At 44.0% G+C, this 19,421-nt stretch overlaps 1 protein-coding gene and 1 pseudogene across 18 annotated transcripts in view; both read left to right on the top strand.

The window, feature by feature from the left end:
* Nucleotides 1-19,421, top strand: part of MAP4 (microtubule associated protein 4) — a 187,210-nt gene that overhangs the window by 150,463 nt on the left and 17,326 nt on the right. For 12 of the 17 annotated variants that reach the window (XM_035722470.1, XM_035722468.1, XM_035722467.1 and 9 more), the window contains 2 exons: nt 15,590-15,696; nt 16,498-16,713. In XM_035722470.1, coding sequence (XP_035578363.1) covers nt 15,590-15,696; nt 16,498-16,713 — 323 coding nt within the window. The remainder of the gene's footprint in view (nt 1-15,589; nt 15,697-16,497; nt 16,714-19,421) is intronic. The other 5 variants (XM_035722472.1, XM_035722471.1, XM_035722462.1 and 2 more) reach the window with 1 other exon arrangement.
* Nucleotides 8,218-10,224, top strand: LOC113916305 (annotated as a pseudogene). The gene has a single exon (XR_003517904.1). The product of XR_003517904.1 is annotated as a short transmembrane mitochondrial protein 1-like (transcript).

The following is a 19,421-nucleotide window of genomic DNA, read 5'->3' as shown; positions in this document are numbered from 1 at the left end:
CACATTCCTGATAAGCAATAAGAACTACGGTCCAGAATCTGTGCTTCTTTGTGACCGGCCGGCTTTATTCTCCTGGTTCCTGCTCCTGGTCTTTGGCTGACTTGCAGTTTGCTATTTATAGATAGAGTCACTGAGACAATATATGTGGGATTTGAAGGTACCAGGGACTGGCAGTTCTCGTTATTGCCTGAGCTTTGTTTGTTTTGTTTGTTGGTGCCAAACAGTGGGAGGGTTTGGATAAGCTGGCTAGAATTAAAAATCACTGGACTCTAGGGAACAAGTGTCCATGCTTGTTCTTCACCTAGATTCTCTCTGCCCCGTCAGAATATGGCAGCCAACTCAGACAGTGGAGTTGTCTCGTCAGACATGCTACTGCGGCCCATAGTCATGCTTCTTCCAACAGGCAGCACCCTCGCATGGGGAGGGGCCGGGTCTACTGAACATACTGGCCCCTGGAGCCCCAAGTTAAATTCCCTGTGTTGGACATAGCAACAGACCTGTGATTCCTTGATGCACATTTCAACTTTCTCATTGAGATGGAAGAGTGTTAAAACTGAGCGACCGGAAGCCACCTTCAAGATTCCCCGCATTTTATGGATGAAGAAACTGAAACTAGGAGCAATTAAGTGCAGTGCTTGGAATCATAACTATTAAGTGGCACAGAGAGATTTTAAAACCTGGTCTTCTGACTCCAAGCCAAATTAATTTATTTCCCCACAAACCAAAGGTAGAAGGTGTCAGTGAATTGAGGCCGCGCATGTTTGTTGGGGGCAGGGAGTGACTAGTTTCTGAGTGGATGGGGTTATTGAGGCATACCTGATGTCTAAGGTATTTTCTAAAATTTGTCTCTGCCTTGTTTGGACAGCATTGCAACAACAGCCTCCCGCCAGACTTTCTTAACTTTTGTCATATAATATATATACTTAATTCTATTATTTACTTATAATGTATGTATATAAGAAAGCCAGGATTCAGCTGTATTTCATCACCAAGCCTTTCTGTACCCAAGACTCTCATCTTTCTTTTTCCACAATTACTTAGTAGAATATACTTTCTGGCACCCCCTTCATTTCATTATGCATCTTCACTTCCCTTTCCTTGGTGGGAGCTTTGTGGTAGAGTAAGATGACCTTGATTCCTTGCCAGTGAACCTTTATTGGCTTTCATGTGTATTGCTACTAAACTGCCTGAGGTCGAGAGGAATGAGAGGCTCAGTTTATGTTCAGGACAGAGGTTAAATGGAAATGCACATTTTTTGAGGATTTCAACCCCACCACTCCTGACCATGAATGTAGCCCAGTGTTAGGTACTGTAGAAGGTGTATACGGTTGGTTCCTGCACTATAGTTGGGGACTTGAGAGAAGCTATGTGAATGGTATGAGTAGTAGAGAAGGGGTACTTGGAGACAGGCTCCAGTTAACGAAACTTTCCTGGGCTGGGCTTTGGTTATCTCGTCACGTTTTATAGATCAAAGAGAACAATCTTAATTTGACCCCCCCTTTTTAAAAATATTTATTTGACAGAAAGACACAGCGAGAGAGGGAACACAAGCAAGGGGAGTGGGAGAGGGAGAAGCAGACTTCCCGCAGAGCAGGGAGCCCGATGCAGGGCTCGATCCCAGAATCTTGGGATCATGACCTGAGCCGAAGGCAGACGCTTAACGACTGAGCCACCCAGGTGCCCCTTGCCCCTTTTTTTCTAAAAGCAATATTAAAAACTATAACGAGATCAGTGCAGGTGATGGCAGATGGCTTTAAAACAATCTAGCCTGACTTTTCTTTGTCTTGGAAAAAGGCATCTCATGTATTCTTGAGAGAATATTTTATAGTATCCTATGTTAGCACATGATGTTAACCTAACAGGGGAAGCAACAAAAATCAGCTATGTTCAAGGTAGAATATGGCGTGTCCTTTCAGTGTAACTTTCTTTTTCAAGAATTTCCTTTTATGGATCCTTCAGTCCTGAATGTACAGTTTATAAACTCAAAGGCCAGCACAGCAAAGGACCGCGCTGGATTAAATCAGGGCCATGGGCCCCGTCACAGATTGCCAGAGGCTCTGCACTCCAGAGGTCAGAGGAAAATCAACTGGCCCCCGTGTGTTCACATGGCAACTAAGTCAGCTGACTGGGAAGAGCAGGGCTGGTGCAGGAGGGAGGGACCCCACTTGTCCAAGGACCTAGAGGGGAGCAGGGTCAGGAGTCAAAAGTGCAAGGCGGGGAGGGTATGTTGTCACACAAGTGTCTTGTAACTGGGATATATGTCTGCAAAGCCCTGATGGCCGAAATCCGTGAAGGAACCCTTTATTAAACTCTGCCACGGTGCAGAGCTATAGATGAAGCTCTCCCTGGGCTTTGGGGACTCCACTCATCAGTTTTCAAGTGAATTTGATAAGTTGCTATGACAGCAAACCCACTCGTGCTCTGAGAAATGAACGCCTCCAATTTTGATACTACATTAAGGTCTTTTTTAAGTGAAATTTCGAGCCATTTTCTGAAATCATTGTTCTCGAAGGGTTATGACTGGGGATTGGCAAATGAGTCTTGACTATTTTTAAAAACGATTTTTTGAGTGGGTGAATGGGGAAGTGTGGGCAGAGTGTCAGATAAGTGAATGTGTGGGTATGCATGTATCTATATCAGTGAAAGCCAGAGTAATTACTATCCTCAGTACCCAGATTGGCACCATACCGTGTTGTAAATTGCAGATCTAAACAGAGTGCTAGCTCATAGGAAATTACACTTTCAGTTTAACAGTGGCATTTGTGCAGAAAGTAGCAGGTTCTTTTCCTTTCTCTTTATTTTTCGTTCTTTCTTTCACACTAGTAAGTACATGTAGCACCCAGCTGCTGGAGGAGAGAGGAGCTTTGGGGGAAAGAAAGGTTTTGTCATGAATACTGGGGACTTGGTGTGATGTCACTGCCAGCTCTGTGTGATCGTAGGTGGTGTTAGAGCTCCAGGAGCGAGGGGGGAGAGCAGTCGAAGAGACGATGTCGCTCTCAGACAAGCAGCCTGCCTCTTGCTCTGCCGCTTACAGCCAGCTCTGTCAGGGCAAGCCTGCAGAGTGCCGAATGGACCCCCCAAAAGAAATCCACCAAGCTGGATTTGAGTGGCAGAGGACAGAGGGCAAACTGAATGAAATTGGACTGAATGTCAGCATGGATGGGCAGCTGAAAGATGGGCTTGTGAAGAATGCCAGCTTCCTGGAGCAGAATAAGCTCTGCTTCTTTGAGGGGAAGCTAGACAAAGAGCTCAGCACTGAAGTGCAGGACAAGGAGTATCAAGCAGCCTCGGGTCACCTTGAGAGCAGGTATGTGATTTCAGAAACCTGCCATTCCTCGGGGGGGATCTCAGTCCACCAGAAGACAGCTGAGTTCCACGTGGGACCCGGAGAGGGTCCAGACAAGAACAAAGCCTCTACAGTTCAGGGGATGGTGGCAGGGAAGAATGGACCAGAGACCAAGAGCCAGCCAGGTGTGGATTTCCCTGGGGCTGCTGACATCCCCACGCAGTATGTTAAGGAGCAAGAAACCAGTGTTTGGAACCCCAACTTTCATCCAGTGGCTCAGGGCTCGAGAGAAGCGACTCCAGGAAAGGAGAATGGCATCACCACCGGCTGCCAGGTGACTGGGGTGGTGAAGGATAACTCTGGGCTGCCTGAATTTGAGTCCCCCCCATCGGTGGCCATTGCGTGCCCAGCCCCCACAGTTGAGCCTTCACCCACTGCCATTCCACCGATTACTATGGTGGAGTTCCCCCAGGAGTACGTAAGTGCCAGCTCTCATGACCGAGACCATGAGAAGGAAGGGGAGAGATTGAGTTTTCCCGAGGAGGGGGCTTTGCTCAACCAAGCGCCCCAGCAGAAAAAAGCAATGTGCCGGGCCCTGTCGGAATGTTCTCACCTCTCGGTTCCCCCAGCTGTCAACCTTGCAGATAAGTATCCTGAGCTCGCTGCCCGGGAAGAGCTTTCTGCTGGCCTGCCGCCTCTTACCAGCAGCCCCGTGCTAAGTCCTACGCCCAGGAAAGTGGGGGCTCCTGCCGTGAGGCGCTCCATGACGGTGGCTGAGGAACAGACAGCTAGCTACAGATTGATCCCTGGGGAACTGCCCATCCCGTCTATTGCAGAGATGCCTCCTTTCATCTGTGAGGAACCTGTGGCTGAGAAGAGAGAAGACCTGACCCCCTTTGGCAACAGCAGCAGCGGCAGCTCTGGGAAGAAGGAACTGGGCCCTGCTGCGTTGTGTCTGCATGGAAAGCTGGAGCAGATTCCTGAAGCAAGCAGCAGGGAGAAAGGACAAGAAGATGTTAGTGAAACAAGAACGTATTCCTGCTCCCAGCTCTGCCAAGGAGGTGAGAAACAGCCAGGACAGACGGCTCTGGCGGGGAAGAAAGAAATTGAGGTCACTGCTACCCAGAGCACTCCATCGTTCCTGTGTGAAGAGACCCCACGTGATGGTATGTTTCTAAATTTTGCCTCCATGGGGAACAAGCAGACAGCAAGGAAGAAACTGAAGTGACAGATTACCGGCAGGAGCGTTAGGCAGCTTGTTACCGCTGGAGTCTGTGTGCCTGGGGAAAGCTGAATTCTTTGCATTGGAAGGGTGCGGGGAGTGAGGCAAGAAAGTGAACAAAGTGAATCTAGCTAGGTCAGCCTGAATGCCGGCATGACGGATAGTGGGGCCTGGGGGTGTGGTCCGATGGGGTCGGAGGGTGGCAGATACAAGAAGTAGAGCCCCTTACTTGACCTCATGTCACCCTGCCCACCCCATCCCCCATCCTCCCACCCCTCAGCTCCCTGTTGGTTTGAACCAGATGATTCCTGAGCCCTAAATCATCCAGTCACAACTGATTGATTTCCTTGCTTGAAAATCTGCCACTGTGTGGATTTCACAATGGGCGTATCAGCACTAACCTCCTCTCGTTAAGTAGCACAGCCTGGTGCAAGCTCTGTTTTCCATTTCGCTTCTGAGAACATTTTACTTTTGTTCAAGTGGAAAAAGAGCCTTTTAAAACTGGCTATTTAATATTCTTTTCCTGTTCTTCATGTTTGACCCAATCTTGTTCTAGTCTTCTCTTTCTGTATGTGTGGGGGGAGAATTTGTGGAGAGAAGGGAAAGGAGAGAGGAGAGACTTGCACTTAATAAACAACTAACTGTCCGGGTCTTTGTGGCTGCCTCCTGTGTCTTTCCCTGGCTCTTCTCTTCCCCCTCCCTCCCCCCAACCCCCCCCCGACCCCCCCCCCCAGCTTATTGTTGGTGGTCTACAAAAGCTTGTTTTCCTCCGAGTCCAGTTTGAGCACAAAGGGCCGTGATTCACAAGCTGCTTAATGGGGATTTAAACCATGTGTGCTGTCTGTAAAAAAAAAAAAAAAAGCCTCTTCCCCTAATATTTATTCCTCTCAGTACATTTTCATGAAGTTTTTTACTCCTTTTCTCTTAAAATTAGAAGTGGTGTTTTCTAGGGGAAGGGGTAGTAGAAAGGACCCTAGAAGACTAAACAGGGTTTTTTAACGGAGATGGGCAAAGAAGTGGCATGGCTCCTCTGTGATTTATGACTCCAAGACAACAAGAACTCGGGTACTCTGTGCTGTTGCTTACTTCTAGCTGGGGCAGAACTGCAAGCCCCTTGTAGATAGGATTGTGTCATCTTGTTGATCCGCTGCTGCCCAGTTCCATGCCATATACCTTCTAGGTGGTAATGAGTGCAGAGTTTCGTTTATTTCAAAACAAATTCATCCTAGTTCATGCTAACAGAAGTTCATGGTGGTAGAAAAAAAATTCAAGTAACTTGCAAACCTCACTGATCTATTCACCTAATAAAATGTTTTAAGTGCCGACTCTGCTAAACACCATGTAGGTAAAACTAGATAAAGATTCATTTACTTAACATGCTCTCTGTCTGCCAGTCACTATCTAGGCACTGGATATCGTCGTTAGATTGTCAAGCAAGTTATGATCTAATTGGGGTTGGGGAAAGGAACGGTGAGAGAGAGGTGAATCATGGAAACTACCTGGAGGAGGTAGCCTGGGATTGTCTAACATTGCGAGGGAAAGCCTTCCAGGCAGAGGAACTCATGTAAACAAAGGTATGAAGCCTAGATAGCTCACATCAGGTAAAAGAACAATGACCACTATTCATGGGGCACCCTTGTAAGGATTATTTAATTTCAAAGAACGGAAACACGCTCAGAGGAACTCAAATTTATAAAAAGGTGTTTATTGACAGGGAGTCTCAGGGAAGCCAATTGCAGGAAGTGTAGCCAGGCTGCAGCCATTGTGTGCCTCTCAGGACATCTGCTTCGCCCTAAACACGTGTTCCATTCTCTTCCCTTCTGGGAACTGTTTTCTCTCTGCCATCTCTTACATTTTGCTGCTTTGGTGACTGGTCTGCACAGGGCATTGGGTTGCCATGGTTTGGGCTCCGTGCCCCACTTCATTCTACCTTACATCCCTTATATCTGTTTACCTCATTCATCTGGGGGCTTCTCGGGAGAAGACTGTAGGTTGAGGAAACATGTCCAAGCCATCTGTACATGTGGCCAGAAATAATGGGAGAACAAATCTAAAAAGTTGTTTGGAACCCAAGCTTCAAATGCCCCCCCTAAGATGTTTTTAAAAAAAAAAAAAAAAGGTGGCTGCCTATGACAATAAAGTGGCCCGAAGTCGGCTTTGGGATGACTCTCCTGTTCTCAGTAGATAAGATGAACTGGAGGACAGATTATTGAGGGCAAAAATTCTTGTGACAACAGCTTGATTCGTGTAGTAGTAGCAGGTGAAATACGACGTGAAGGGGAAATATAAATAGGTAAAATCAACTAATCAACTTGACTTGAAAACTGGATGTGGAGGGTGAGAGAGAGAGGAGTCAGAGTGGTGCTCTGACACTGAGCCTCAGTTTCCCCGCAGCACACATACTGGAAAAGTCCAACAGAAGGGAGAAGTCTGGTAGAGCAGTTATGAGTTCCGTTTTGAGCATTCTTTTTCGAAACTATGGGGACGTTTGGGTGGTGGTCTCTAGCAGTTGGCTGGCATAGACCCCTGAGACAAAGATGGAGGGTCATGGTGAGAAGCACCATCTAGGTGGGTGACAGCAGTTTCTGCTTATGTGTATGTCAGGTGTTCTTCACTGGGTGACAATTACTTATATACAGATTGAGATGTTAACATGCATATATCATAGGCAATGTGACTTTGTGTTCATGTTGTTTACTGAAAAATCCTATGCCTATTGAAAAATGTTCATAGTGATCTGGGGCTAATGGCAATAAGTCACACATTTGGTAAGATATTCTTTCGGCTTGCTAGAAAAAAAAGACATTAGCAATGCGTAGGTTTGTTTGTTTGTTTTTTTCATATTTTTTTAAAGATTTTACTTATTTATTCAAGAGAGATAACGAGCCAGGGGGGAGGGAGAGGGACAAGCAGACTCCCCGCTGAGTGGGAAGGCCAATGTGGTGCTGGATCCCAGGACCCGGAGGTCATGACCTGAGCCACTTAACTGACTGAGCCACCCAGGTGCCCCTATATTTTTAAAACAAAGCAAATTCAATTTTCACTAAAAATGCATAGGGTTTCAAACATCAAAAAGTACAAAATGCTATACATTAGAAAATCTCCTACCAAGAGACGACCACTTGATTCACTTTTTTTGCTCCTCTCCTCTAAATACAGATAAATACTCTGAAAAGAATTCAGCAGACAATTATAAAAGGAATCTGAAAGGTGGAAACGAGAGGGCAGACTGGGTAGGGAGCTCAGGACTTGAAGAAGGACAGTGCATGTGAGTTCCCTGGGTTTTGTTTCTAATCTCCCATGTACCCAGGTCTGCGCCCTGTGGAGTACCTGCAACCTAGAAGTGCCAACAAGCATAGGTGCCCCCCCCCAAAAAAAGAAAGAAGGAGAAGGAAAAAAAGAACGAACAAAAAGCCTACTTTTTCTTGCTACTGGTCTTTTTACCAGGAAAGGGGAAAGCCTATTTCCCTACCCATAACCAGCAACAGCAGTTGGCTCAGTCCTGCTGAGCAATGCTCATGAGGGCCTACCTGTTGCCCATTCCACACCTGACAGCACTACAGTATGACCTATCCCTAGTCACCCACCAGGTGACAGCACCAGGGACACCCACAGGCCTGGCGTCTTAGAGCCTTCTATCCAGGAGCAGGAGGGGACCTTGGGAGGTTTCCTCCTACAACCTTAACCTCCAGCAGCAAAAGGCCAGGTAAGTGCTTCCTGCTTCCGGTGGTACCTGCAGAGATCGAATAGAAAGTCTGCGGGCGCCAGGCAGCCAGAGAACAAGTCAAGAGAAACTGCATTCTTTGGGTCCAGCATCGCTCAACCCCCACCTAGTGAAACCACCTGGCCCAGGGAAGTGCCTTCAGCCCTTACTGGAAGTACCAGCAGGCATTGAGTGACAGTCTCAGGAAGCCAGAAGAACACAGCAGGCCAGAATTGCATTATAAGGGCTCTGGAAACTAAATTGTCATTGAAACTACAGCCAAATTTAAACAGTGATTACCTGCTAACATACAAAATTAGGATTTTAAAGCAGCCATTATAAAATTGCTTCAACAAGCAATGATGAATTATCTTGAAACAAATGAAAAACTAGAAAATACAGCAAAGAAATAGAAGTTATAAAAAAGTACAAAATGGAAATTATGGATAGGAAAAATACAATAATCAAATTAAAAACTGTGTCTGATGGGCTTAATAGTACACTGGAAATGTCAGAGAACAGAGTCATTGAACTTGAACACAGATCAATAGAATTTATTCCATCTGAACAACAAGAGAGAAAATAGCCTGAAAAAGAAATACTACAGCTCCTCAGAGACTTTGGGACAGTAACAAAAAATCTAACATTCATATTATTGGAATCCCAGGAGATGAGAAAGAATGTGAGACTGAACAACTACTGGAAGAAATAATGACTGAATACTTCCCAAATTTGTCAAAAGACCTAAACCTGCAGATTCAAGAAACTGAATGAACCTCAAAGAGAAAAACCCAAGGAAATCTACACCAAGATATATTATAATTAAATTCTGCAAACTAAAGACAAAGAAGAAAAATCTTCAAAGCAACCAGAGAGAAATTATGCATTAGCTGTTGGGGAACAGCAGTTCAGATGGCAACATGATTCTTACCGGAAACCTTGGAGGGCAGGAGGAAGTGGCACAACATTTTTCAAGTGCTAGAAGAAAAGAGTCAGCTGCAAGTTCTATATCTGGTAAAACTATCCTTCAGGAATAAAGGGAAAGTAACGACATTCTTAGAGGAAAACTAAGAGCATTTGTTGCTAGCAGATATACCCTTAGAGAAAGGCGAAAGGAGACTCTCCAAAAAGATAAGATACCATAACAGGAGGAGGCTTGGAATTTCAGAAATGAAAGAACAACGAGAACAATGGAATGGGCAAAAATAGGGGTAAATATAAGTGGACTATCCTCATGAATTTTAAAAATCATATTTGATGATTGAAACAAAAATTGTAGTACCATCTGATGTGCTGCTCAATGTACGAAAAGGAAATACCTAAGACATTATATTTAAAAAGCAGGGAGAACAAAAGATCTAAATGGAAGTAAGCAAAACCATACACTGAAAAGTGAAAATGGGATTTTAAAAAATGTTTAGCCCACAGGAAGGCAGGAGAAACAGAGGGAACAAATAAAAAACAGAGCCACCCTCCATGCCCTCCTCACTGACACCATGCTCTAGTTCCTACTTGGATTTACTTTTAGGACCATGGTGGGAATGTATCTGGCTCAGAACTGTGACATACCAGACCTGGCTAAAAAAACGTGAAGAAAAAAAGGACTTGGCTGCCAAGAAGAAACCCTAGTTCATGGAGCGGACTCCAGCACTACCTTCTGGATATTCCGATTCTGCTCTTCTTGAGGGCCTCCTTACCATCTGAACCAAAATTCCAGCCTCAATGATTTTCCTCTCTTCTGGATCCTACCTTGCCTCAGAGCTCAAAGGGGGCCACAAGCGAAGAACTATGCTTTTCCAACCTCCTCATCTCTTCCCTTCCTCCTTCCAGCCACTTGAGGTGGCCTAAGACTGGAATTACAGTGCTAGATGAATGAATGTGACCTTTAGTTAGTAGGCTCTTCCTTCATTCTTTGGGATTTCTACTACTTTTTTCCTAAAGAAAAATTGATGGGTTTGCGTAGCTGATTAGATTAAGCAGTGCTGATTACACAGTAGCAATTATAATGGTTGTTTAAACATTTGGTACTAAGTTATGTTTTTTGTTTTGTTTTTTGTTTTTTTTAATTTGACAGGCACAGCGAGAGAGGAAACACAAGGAGGGGGGGTGGGAGAGGGAGAAGCAGGCTTCCCGCTGAGCAGGGAGCCCGATGTGGGGCTCGATCCCAGGACCCTGGGAACATGACCTGAGCCGACCTGAGACGCTTAACGACTGAGCCACCCAGGCGCCCCCTAAGTTACGTTGTTTTGAATTAATTAAAATTAAAGTCCAGAGGGAAAAAACCAAATAATAAAATGTCAGTATAAGCCTTAGCTTATCAGTAATTACTTTAAATGCAAGAAGTCTAAATACTACAATTAAAAGACAGAGATCGGAAGGATAGATGATTTAAAAATGGCCCAAGTACATGCTGTCTACGAGAAATGCATGTTAATCATAAGGACCATAGGTAGGTTGAAAGTAAAAGGTGTAAAAAGATATATCATGTTAACATTAATTTTTGGGGGGTGCCTGGGTGGCTCAGTCGGTTAAGTATCTGCCTTCAGCCCAGATCATGATCCCAGGGTCCTGGGATGGAGCATGACATCAGGCTCCCTGCTCAGTGGGAAGCCTGCTTCTCCCTCTCCCTCTGCCTGCCACTCCCCCAACTTGTGCTCTCTCTTTCTGTCTCTCAAATGAATAAATAAAATATTTTTAAAAAAATCTTAATTTTTTAAGTGGCTATATTAATATCAGACAAACTGGACTTCAGAGCAAAGAATAAAGAATCAGCCCATCAAGAAGACAGAGCAATTCTAAATGTATACGCACCAGAAGGCAGAGCTGCAAAATACATGAAACAAAAAATGATAGGGCTGATGGGGCACCTGGGTGACTCAGATGGTTAAGCGTCTGCCTTCGGCTCGGGTCATGATCCCAGGGTCCTGGGATCGAGTTCCGCATCGGGCTCCCTGCTCCTTGGGAGTCTGCTTCTCCCTCTGCTTCTCTCTCTCTCTCTCTCACTCTCTCTGTCTCTCATGAATGGATAAATAAAATCTTTAAAAAATAAAAATAAAAAAAAAATGATAGGGCTGAAAGGAGAAATAGATCCACAATTATGGTTCAGGACTTCTACATACCACTCTAAGCAATCGATAGAACTATTGGACAGAGTATTGGTAAAGGTAAAGAATAACTTAACAATACCATCACACAACAGAATCCAGTTGACGTTTACAGAAATTCCACCCAACAACAGCAGAATGACTATATATTCAAGATCCCATGGAACAGGGCGCCTGGGTGGCTCAGTTGGTTAAGCGACTGCCTTCGGCTCAGGTCATGATCCAGGAGTCCCTGGATCAAGTCCCGCATTAGGCTCCCTGCTCAGCGGGGAGTCTGCTTCTCCCTCTGACCCTCCCCCCACTCATGCTCTCTCATTCTGTCTCTCAAATAAATAAATCTTAAAAAAAAAAAAAAAATAATAGACCACAGGAAAATCTTTAATCATTTGGAAATTAAGAGTACACTTCTTAATAATCCATGGGTCAAAGAGGAAGTTAACACAGGAAATTTTAAAAATGAGAGGGTCTGGCTGGCTCAGTCGGTGGAGTGTGCAACTCTTGATCTCAGGGTTGTAAGTTCGAGCCTCAAATTAGGTGTGGAGATTACTTCAAAAATTTTTTAAAATCTTTTAAAAAATTTGAAATGAACTTCCTGATCCCAGGGTGCTGTATGGAAGTGTCGAATCACTGTATTGTACACCTGCAACTAATATTACACTGTATGTTAACTAACTGGAATTAAAATTTAAAACAAAGTAAATTAAAAATAAAAATAAAATGAACTGAATAAAAAGGAAAATACAACATACCAAAATGTGTAGAACGCAGCCATAGCCGTCCTGGGCCGGAACTTGCGGCCCCCACGTGCTTACGTTAGAAAAGAGAAAAGATCTCAAAAAAGTAGTCTTAAGTTGCTATGTCAAGAAACTAGAAAAAGAACAAAATAAATCCGAAGCAAGCAGAAATCAGTGAGATCGTAAACAAGAAAACAAAAAAGGAAATTTATTAAACCAAAAGCCGGTTCTTAAAAAAATACCAATACAGCTGGTAAACCTTGAACAAAATTGACAGATAAAAAGACGCAAACCACTAACAACAGGAATAGGGGATGTCACTACAGCCATTAAGAGGATAGACGTGAACACTAGGAGCACCTTTACACCCCCAGATTCAGTAACTTAGAATAAATTCCTTGAAAAGCACAAATTACCAAAACTCAACCAAGATGAAATAGATAACCTGAATAACCATTAATAAAATTAGATTTTTAAATTAAAAAGTTCCTAAGGGATTCACACTAGGGGTTTACCTTATATTTAAAGAATAATTAACACCAATTTTACACATTCTCTTCCAGAAAATATAAGAGGAGGAAATACTTCTGATTCATTTTATGAGGTCTGAATTTGTCTGATAGCAGAACCAGACAAAGACCGTACAAAACAAACTACAGACTAGTATCTCTCATGAACTTAGATAGAAAATGTTAACATCATATCCAGGAATATATAAAAACTGTACACAACAGCCAAATGGAGTTTATTCCAGATACACATGGCTGGTCCAGTAATCAAAAACCAAATCAACATAATCCATATCAACAGTCTAAAAATTCATAAGTACAGAAATGCATTCAACAAAACCCCAACACCCATTTGTGGTGAAACACTCATCCAAGATTAGAGGGAGAACTTTCTCAGCTTGATCAACTTCCTCCTCTACAAAAAACCTACTGTACCATCACACTTAACAGGGAAAATACTGAGTGCTTTCCCCCTGACTGGGAACGCGGCAAGGATGCCTGCTCTCACCACTCCTACCTCATGTGGTTCTGGAAGTTCTGATCAGCACAACAAAGTAAAAGGAAATAAAAGAGCATTTAGATTAGAAAGGAAGAAGTAAATCTGGCTCTCTTTGCAAATGACATGATTGTCTATATAGAAAACGGGGCGCCTGGGTGGCTCAGTTGTTAAGCGTCTGCCTTCGGCTCAGGTCATGGTCCCAGGGTCCTGGGATCGAGCCCCGCATCGGGCTCCCTGCTTGGCGGGAAGCCTGCTTCTCCCTCTTCCCCTGCTTGTGCTCCCTTTCACTGTGTCTCTCTCTGTCAAATAAATAAATAAAATCTTAAAAAAAAAAAAGAAAATTCCAAGGAATCTACCAAAAAACCTCCTAGAACTAAAAAGTGTTTCAGCAAGGTCACAGGATGGAATTAATTGCATTTCCATATACTAACAGTGACACCATTTTAATAAAAATCCTGTGCATCGATATTTGTAGCCACAGTAGGTGGATAGCGAAACTGTGGTAGAGCCGTACCCCGAGCAGTAACCTCTGATACATGCAACAACACCGATGCATCTCGGAAGCATTGTGCTGGGTGAAAGAAGCCAGACACAAAAGGGAACATACTGTATGATTCCATTTATGTAATATGCTTGAGATAATGTTCTAGAGATGGAGAGCAGATTAGTGGCTGCCAGAGATTTAAGGATTAGAAAAGGAGGGGAGGGGGGTGGCTCTAAAAGGGTGACATGAGGGAGCCCTGTGGTAATGGCACACTTATCTGTCCTGATTATTAGGAGTGGTTATGTAAAGCTACACATGCTAAAATTGCACGCATGCGCATGCACATTCTCACAAATGAGTGCACGTGGAACTGGACACATCCGAGTAAGCTCCATGGATTGTACTGATATCAGCGTCCTGGTTTTGTTAGTGTGCTGTACTTCTGCAGGAGGTAGTGATGGGGGAGGCAAGGTCAAGTGTATAACACTTGACCTTGGAAGTTCCTTCAAAGGCCTTTTTAAAATGCATGCACAAAATGTATTTGCATTAGAAATGTATTTTGCCCCCATCCCTTCTCTAGACAAACGGGTTTCCTATTATCTTACTATTCTGCACCTTACTTTTTTTTTCACTTAATAGAAATGGTTCCATATTGGTCGTGCTTTATTTTTTCAGGTGTGGAGATTACATTGATGTTTCTGCCATGGTGCTTTAATCACATTTTTATGAACAGACTTCTGGGGTGTTTCTGTTCTGTGCTGTTAGGAACAATGCTCTGATGAAGACCTTGTACATTTGCTATTTTGCTGGTGTGTGAATATGCCTCTAAAATAAGTTTCTGGAAATTGGATATCTGGATTAGAATCTATCTACACGAGTCTTCAGAGACACCGCTAGATTGCCCTGCATAGGAGTTGTACCATTCCATACACTTCGCAGCAGCGAGTATCTTCATTTATCCCCACAGGCTGTTTTCACATTGTAGGACTTCCAACAATATGTTAGGTTAAAAATGGCATCTCAGTGTGGTTTTAGTTTTCATTTCTATGAAAAATTGGACATCCTTTCTTATTTTCAATTTGTATTTTGATTTATATTTCTTTTTCTGTAAACTGTATTCATAATCTTTGGGCCGTTATTCCAGTGGGTTGTTGGCTTTTATAGGAGTTAGTGATTTGTAGGAGTAATTTATATAATAAGCTCTTTGTCTTTGATGTGATGTTAATGATATTTTTTCTGTTAATTGTCTGCCTTCTGCCTTTTCTTACATTTTTTCTTTTTTGGGAGGGGCCACACTGAAGTTTTTTGTTTTGTTTTTAATTTTTCCTTAGACTGATCTTCTGTGGCTTCTGGATTTTGTGCCACTCAGAAAGGTCTTTCCCACACCCAGGTTATAAATTTCATGGTATTTATTGCATTTAGGTGTAGCCCTATTGAAATCTGGAGTTAAGTCCCCACAGTGGTGCTGCTGGGCCAAGCCTTAGGCGTAGACTTTATTTCTGGCCTTGGGTCTGATTTCATGGGTCTCCTCAGGCTTGTTGGAAATCTGGGTCACTGCTAGAACCAGATCAAGTTAATCTCACATCCTCCATAAAGTGGTGCTTTACAGAGAAAGGAAGTAAGGGGAGGACATTGGATGATCTTCTGGCTCTTATCCCATCTTCAGCAACCTTTATTCTAAGAGATAAACTCTAGTAGAAGAGGTTTTTGTCCCCTGTGTGCTCCAGGAGTTAGTGGTTGGGTGACAGAACCCCTTTGCTGGTCTCCAGGGAAGGGAAACCAAACTTCAGGGCTGTTTCCTTCCATTGGTCATTTGTGCAAATCCCACTTAGGTTGCTTTTCCACAGGGACCAGCTGCCTGAATCTCTGGAATCTAAAACGGTCCTGTCACAGTGAGAGGAACTTGGGAGTCTTGTCCACATTTCAGAGCACAGCACTGTGGATTTTCTTCAGAATGGAGTGCTAGTCAGTGGTCTGTCTTCCTAATACTTGCTTTTTCAAAATGGGTATGAAAAACATCTGCTTAGCGTGACTTTACCCCCACTTAGGAATAAGTAAGCCAGAAGAAGGACGGCCTGCTGGGAGTGTGACCGGAAATGACATCACTGCCCCTCCAAACAAGGAGCTCCCACCCAGCCCTGAGAAGAAAACAAAGGTAGGCACCAGAGTGGTGGGTTATCTTCTCCTGCTACCATTTTTAAAAACTCTATCTTCTGCTATTACTGCTTGAATCAATGAATGAAATTTCTTTTTTCTGAGCTATCAGTAGTCCTTTTTTGGACATTCTTAGAAAATATTTTATATTCCTATTTTATCATAGTAACCTAACTCAACCCTTAAAATCTCTGCCTTTGACCCCATTATCTTGAATACATGTAGAAATGTTCTGTAGAGGTTGTTTCTGCTTCCCTTAACAACAACAACAACGGGATTTGCAGAACTATTCAGAAATAGATTCTGAAATCTTCATTTGTAAAAAGGGAACTCAGATTTTTAAGGTGGAGCAAAGCTTCAGGAATTACTGGTGCTCGTTGCAGAATACAAATGCTGTACCTCGGTGTGGTCCTAAAACCCTGCCGATGTTGCCTCATCAAGGCACAAATAATGACCGTTTAATTACCTGCTGGTGACTTCTTCGTAGAATTATTGCAGCCACCAAAAATTAGTTAATTGTTTAAAGCCGTCACTGAATTTAAGTCTTCAGGTACCGAACTGCTGGAATTTGTGACACTGTCATTAAGAATGAAGTCCCAGTTTTCTTTTTCTCATGATTTCTTTCCACTCCTTACCGAGCTCAGAAGAACGGAATGCTGCTTTTCAGTTGCATATATCCTCATTGCTTATAATTTTACTTTGAATTGTGCAATTTATACTTTTCTTCATTTTTTATTTTTGTCTGTGTGTTTGATGTTGGCTTTAAAAACAAAACAAAACAAAACAACCCATCAACTTAAAGCCTTTGGCCACCACTCAGCCTGCAAAGACTTCAACATCGAAAGCCAAAACTCAGCCCACTCCTCTCCCTAAGCAGCCGGCTCCCGCCACCTTTGGTGGGGCGAATAAAAAACCCATGAGCCTCGCTGCAGGCTTAGTGCCGGCTGCCCCACCCAAACGCCCTGCCACCGCCACTGCCAGGCCATCCACCTTACCTTCAAAAGACTCAAAACCCAAGGTAAGTAGCCACCCAGGCCCTGTGCCTGGGAGACGTTTTCCCCTCCAAGGGTCGATTGCTCTCGTTGCTGCCAAGCAGTGCAGTCAAGCTGGTGGAATTGGGGGAAGGGGAGAGAGGCGACTTGCAAATCTTGGGGGTGCATAGTGCAGCCATAACACCTGAAGGCCTTTCAAGACTTTGTACTTTGTCCTGCCCTGCTGGGAGGCAGTACTGAGTCTGCTTAGGTTTCTTTCCCTTTCTCCCAGCTCCCCCTTACTCTTCCCTTGTTTGAACACTTGTTAGCGAGTTTGCCCTCCTCCACATACTATGTCACCCACTTCTTTTTGGTACAGTTCCCACATCAGATTCCCCAAATTCACTTCCTTATCTTTCTCTTTAATCCTCTGGCAGAAGTGAGTTTCGCCTGTGACTTTTTTGGATAAGGTCTTCTAGCTGATCTCTGTAGGTTCCAACAATGTGTGACAACTTCCTTTGCTTTTGACATTGGGCCGCTCTCACTGGGGCACCCCCCTGCAGGTTTTCAGTTTTCCAGGTCAGCCACACATAACTGCCTAGAAACCGGTCCATTTGGAGCAGGAGTGGCTTCAGCAGGATCATTCTAGAAGACCAGCTGGGCTCTGTGGCTGCCTTCCTTAACATCTTTTTGCTTGAGTAGGGCCTTTCGGTCAGCTCAGTGTTATTCTTTAAATTCACGGTGGGCAATGTTAGTGTATCATCTAATCTTGTAAAGAAAATTGATGGAACCTAGGAATTGTAGTCTAGGTTGGAACCTGGCCAAGAAACTGAGAAATCCTGTCATAGACTAAGAATGATAAAATACATAGCTTTCTGGCGCTCCTCATTTACCCAGTTGACTGCTTTTCTTGATCTTGAGAAGATGATTTAGTTGCATCAGAGGGCAGAGGGAGGGTGACCGGAGCCCTGGCACGGCAAATCCTGGGGCAGACAGAAGACAGCAGGGGGAGGTGGTCTAGTGAAATTTCACTTGGCAATAATAACAACCATGAAGTGTCCTCTGCTGGTTCCTTTATATAAGTTAATTCCTTTGATTCTCTCTGTCAGCAACCCATGATGTGGGTATTAGTATTCTCATTTCATAGCTCAGTGAGATAACCTTCCTAAGGTCCAGTGCTAGTAAGTAGCAGAGCCAGTGTGTGAGCTTGGGGCTGACTCCACCCCTGATGCTCAGGGCCTCTGTCAGCACTGCTCTTTCATGGCTTTTGCCATGCAGATTTTAGACAGCATTCTGAGATACAGCTCACCTGAAAATGTGATCTGCATTCCAGTTACTACTGCTGTTCGTTTTTTAGATAAGAAACAGATGAAAATATTTTGAGAGATTGATTAAAAACTGGTCTAATGAAATTTATTTTCACCCTTATTTGGTAGAAAGGTTGAAGAGGCAAAAAAAGGGGGGAAAAAACCTACCTAGAAAAAGTAGATCCAGGATTCTGGTAGAGAAGAAACTGTAAAATGAGAAACAGCAGAGTAACTGCAGTTATGAAAGCAGGCTGGTTCTGTCGCTTGCTGAAGCCAAGAGCCTGACCTCTAAATCAAGGATGTCACATTTTTTAGAGCCTTCTATCCTTAATACCTTTTTTCCAACTTATTTTATCACTATTATTAGCAAAATAAGACCCTGGTAGATTATTCTGAATCATAGTCCTAATATTGAGAATTTGAAGGAGGCCTCAGAGAGCGTGTTTTATACCCAGATCTTAGAGCTGACTGGAGGGATCCCTCTGCACAAAATCCTACGATCTATTCCAAACAGAGCTGGTGGCTGAACCAGTTCCACCGATTCCAGCCATACTTAGGGACTTCATTTATAGAAACGGCCATTACCCTGCGCTTTCAGGGTTAGACTTTAATTGGATGCCAGCCCTTAATTTCTGAGCACCTCCTTAGCTGGTTTCCCATCTAAGCTGTATCCTGCTCGTCTCCACCAACATACAACGCTGTGTGGCCATTTGTTGTTGAGTAAAAGGGCTGGGTACACTGTGTCTGTGATTTGGCTCATTGTCTAGAGTAACTTGGTACTTATGTTCCCGTAGAAGCCAGGCTACATGATTCCTTCCCTCCCTTACAAGTGACGCCATGCCCAGCCTCCCTGGAAGAGGAGCTAGAGTGGCCCCGATGCCAGGACTTTTCCCTTTGGCCCTCAGTCACAGCTGTGACGTCGGTGCTCCTCCCCTGTGGTGGTCAGCCCTGCCCCCTCCGCCCACCCGCTCTCCACAAGCCTGTGCTCAGAGACTTCTCCTCTAGTCCCGAACACCGCACGGCATCGCAGCTGGTCCCCAGGGGTCCTCTGTGCCAACCTCCCTTATCCGACTGAGGAAATAAAGCCCAGAGAGACTCTGTGATTTACCAGGAACACACTGTGAGTTGGGGGCCTGACTGGGGTTAGAGCTCAGCATTCTGATCTGACTGGTGAGGCCAGTGTTCTCACTGTTTGCAGCCCTAACCAGCATTCACCGTGTGCATCTTCACCAAAAGAGTGACTGAATTTGATTGAACATAATTTTTACATTTTTTGTGTTGTTTATATATTTATTTATCTTTGGTCAGGTAATTAAATACTGATGTATTTAATGTATTTAAATACATTAGATCCTGAGGCAAACTGCGTTTGTGATGTGGTATACTTTTCTGGTTTGTTCATTCTCACTGGTTCAGGCTGGATTGAGCTCCGTTAGGCTCCGTTTCCT

The sequence above is a fragment of the Zalophus californianus genome, chromosome 1 (assembly GCF_009762305.2).
Source record: "Zalophus californianus isolate mZalCal1 chromosome 1, mZalCal1.pri.v2, whole genome shotgun sequence".
In the NCBI taxonomy this organism is placed as follows: Eukaryota; Metazoa; Chordata; class Mammalia; order Carnivora; family Otariidae; genus Zalophus; species Zalophus californianus.
This window is presented reverse-complemented; position numbering and strand designations above follow the sequence as displayed.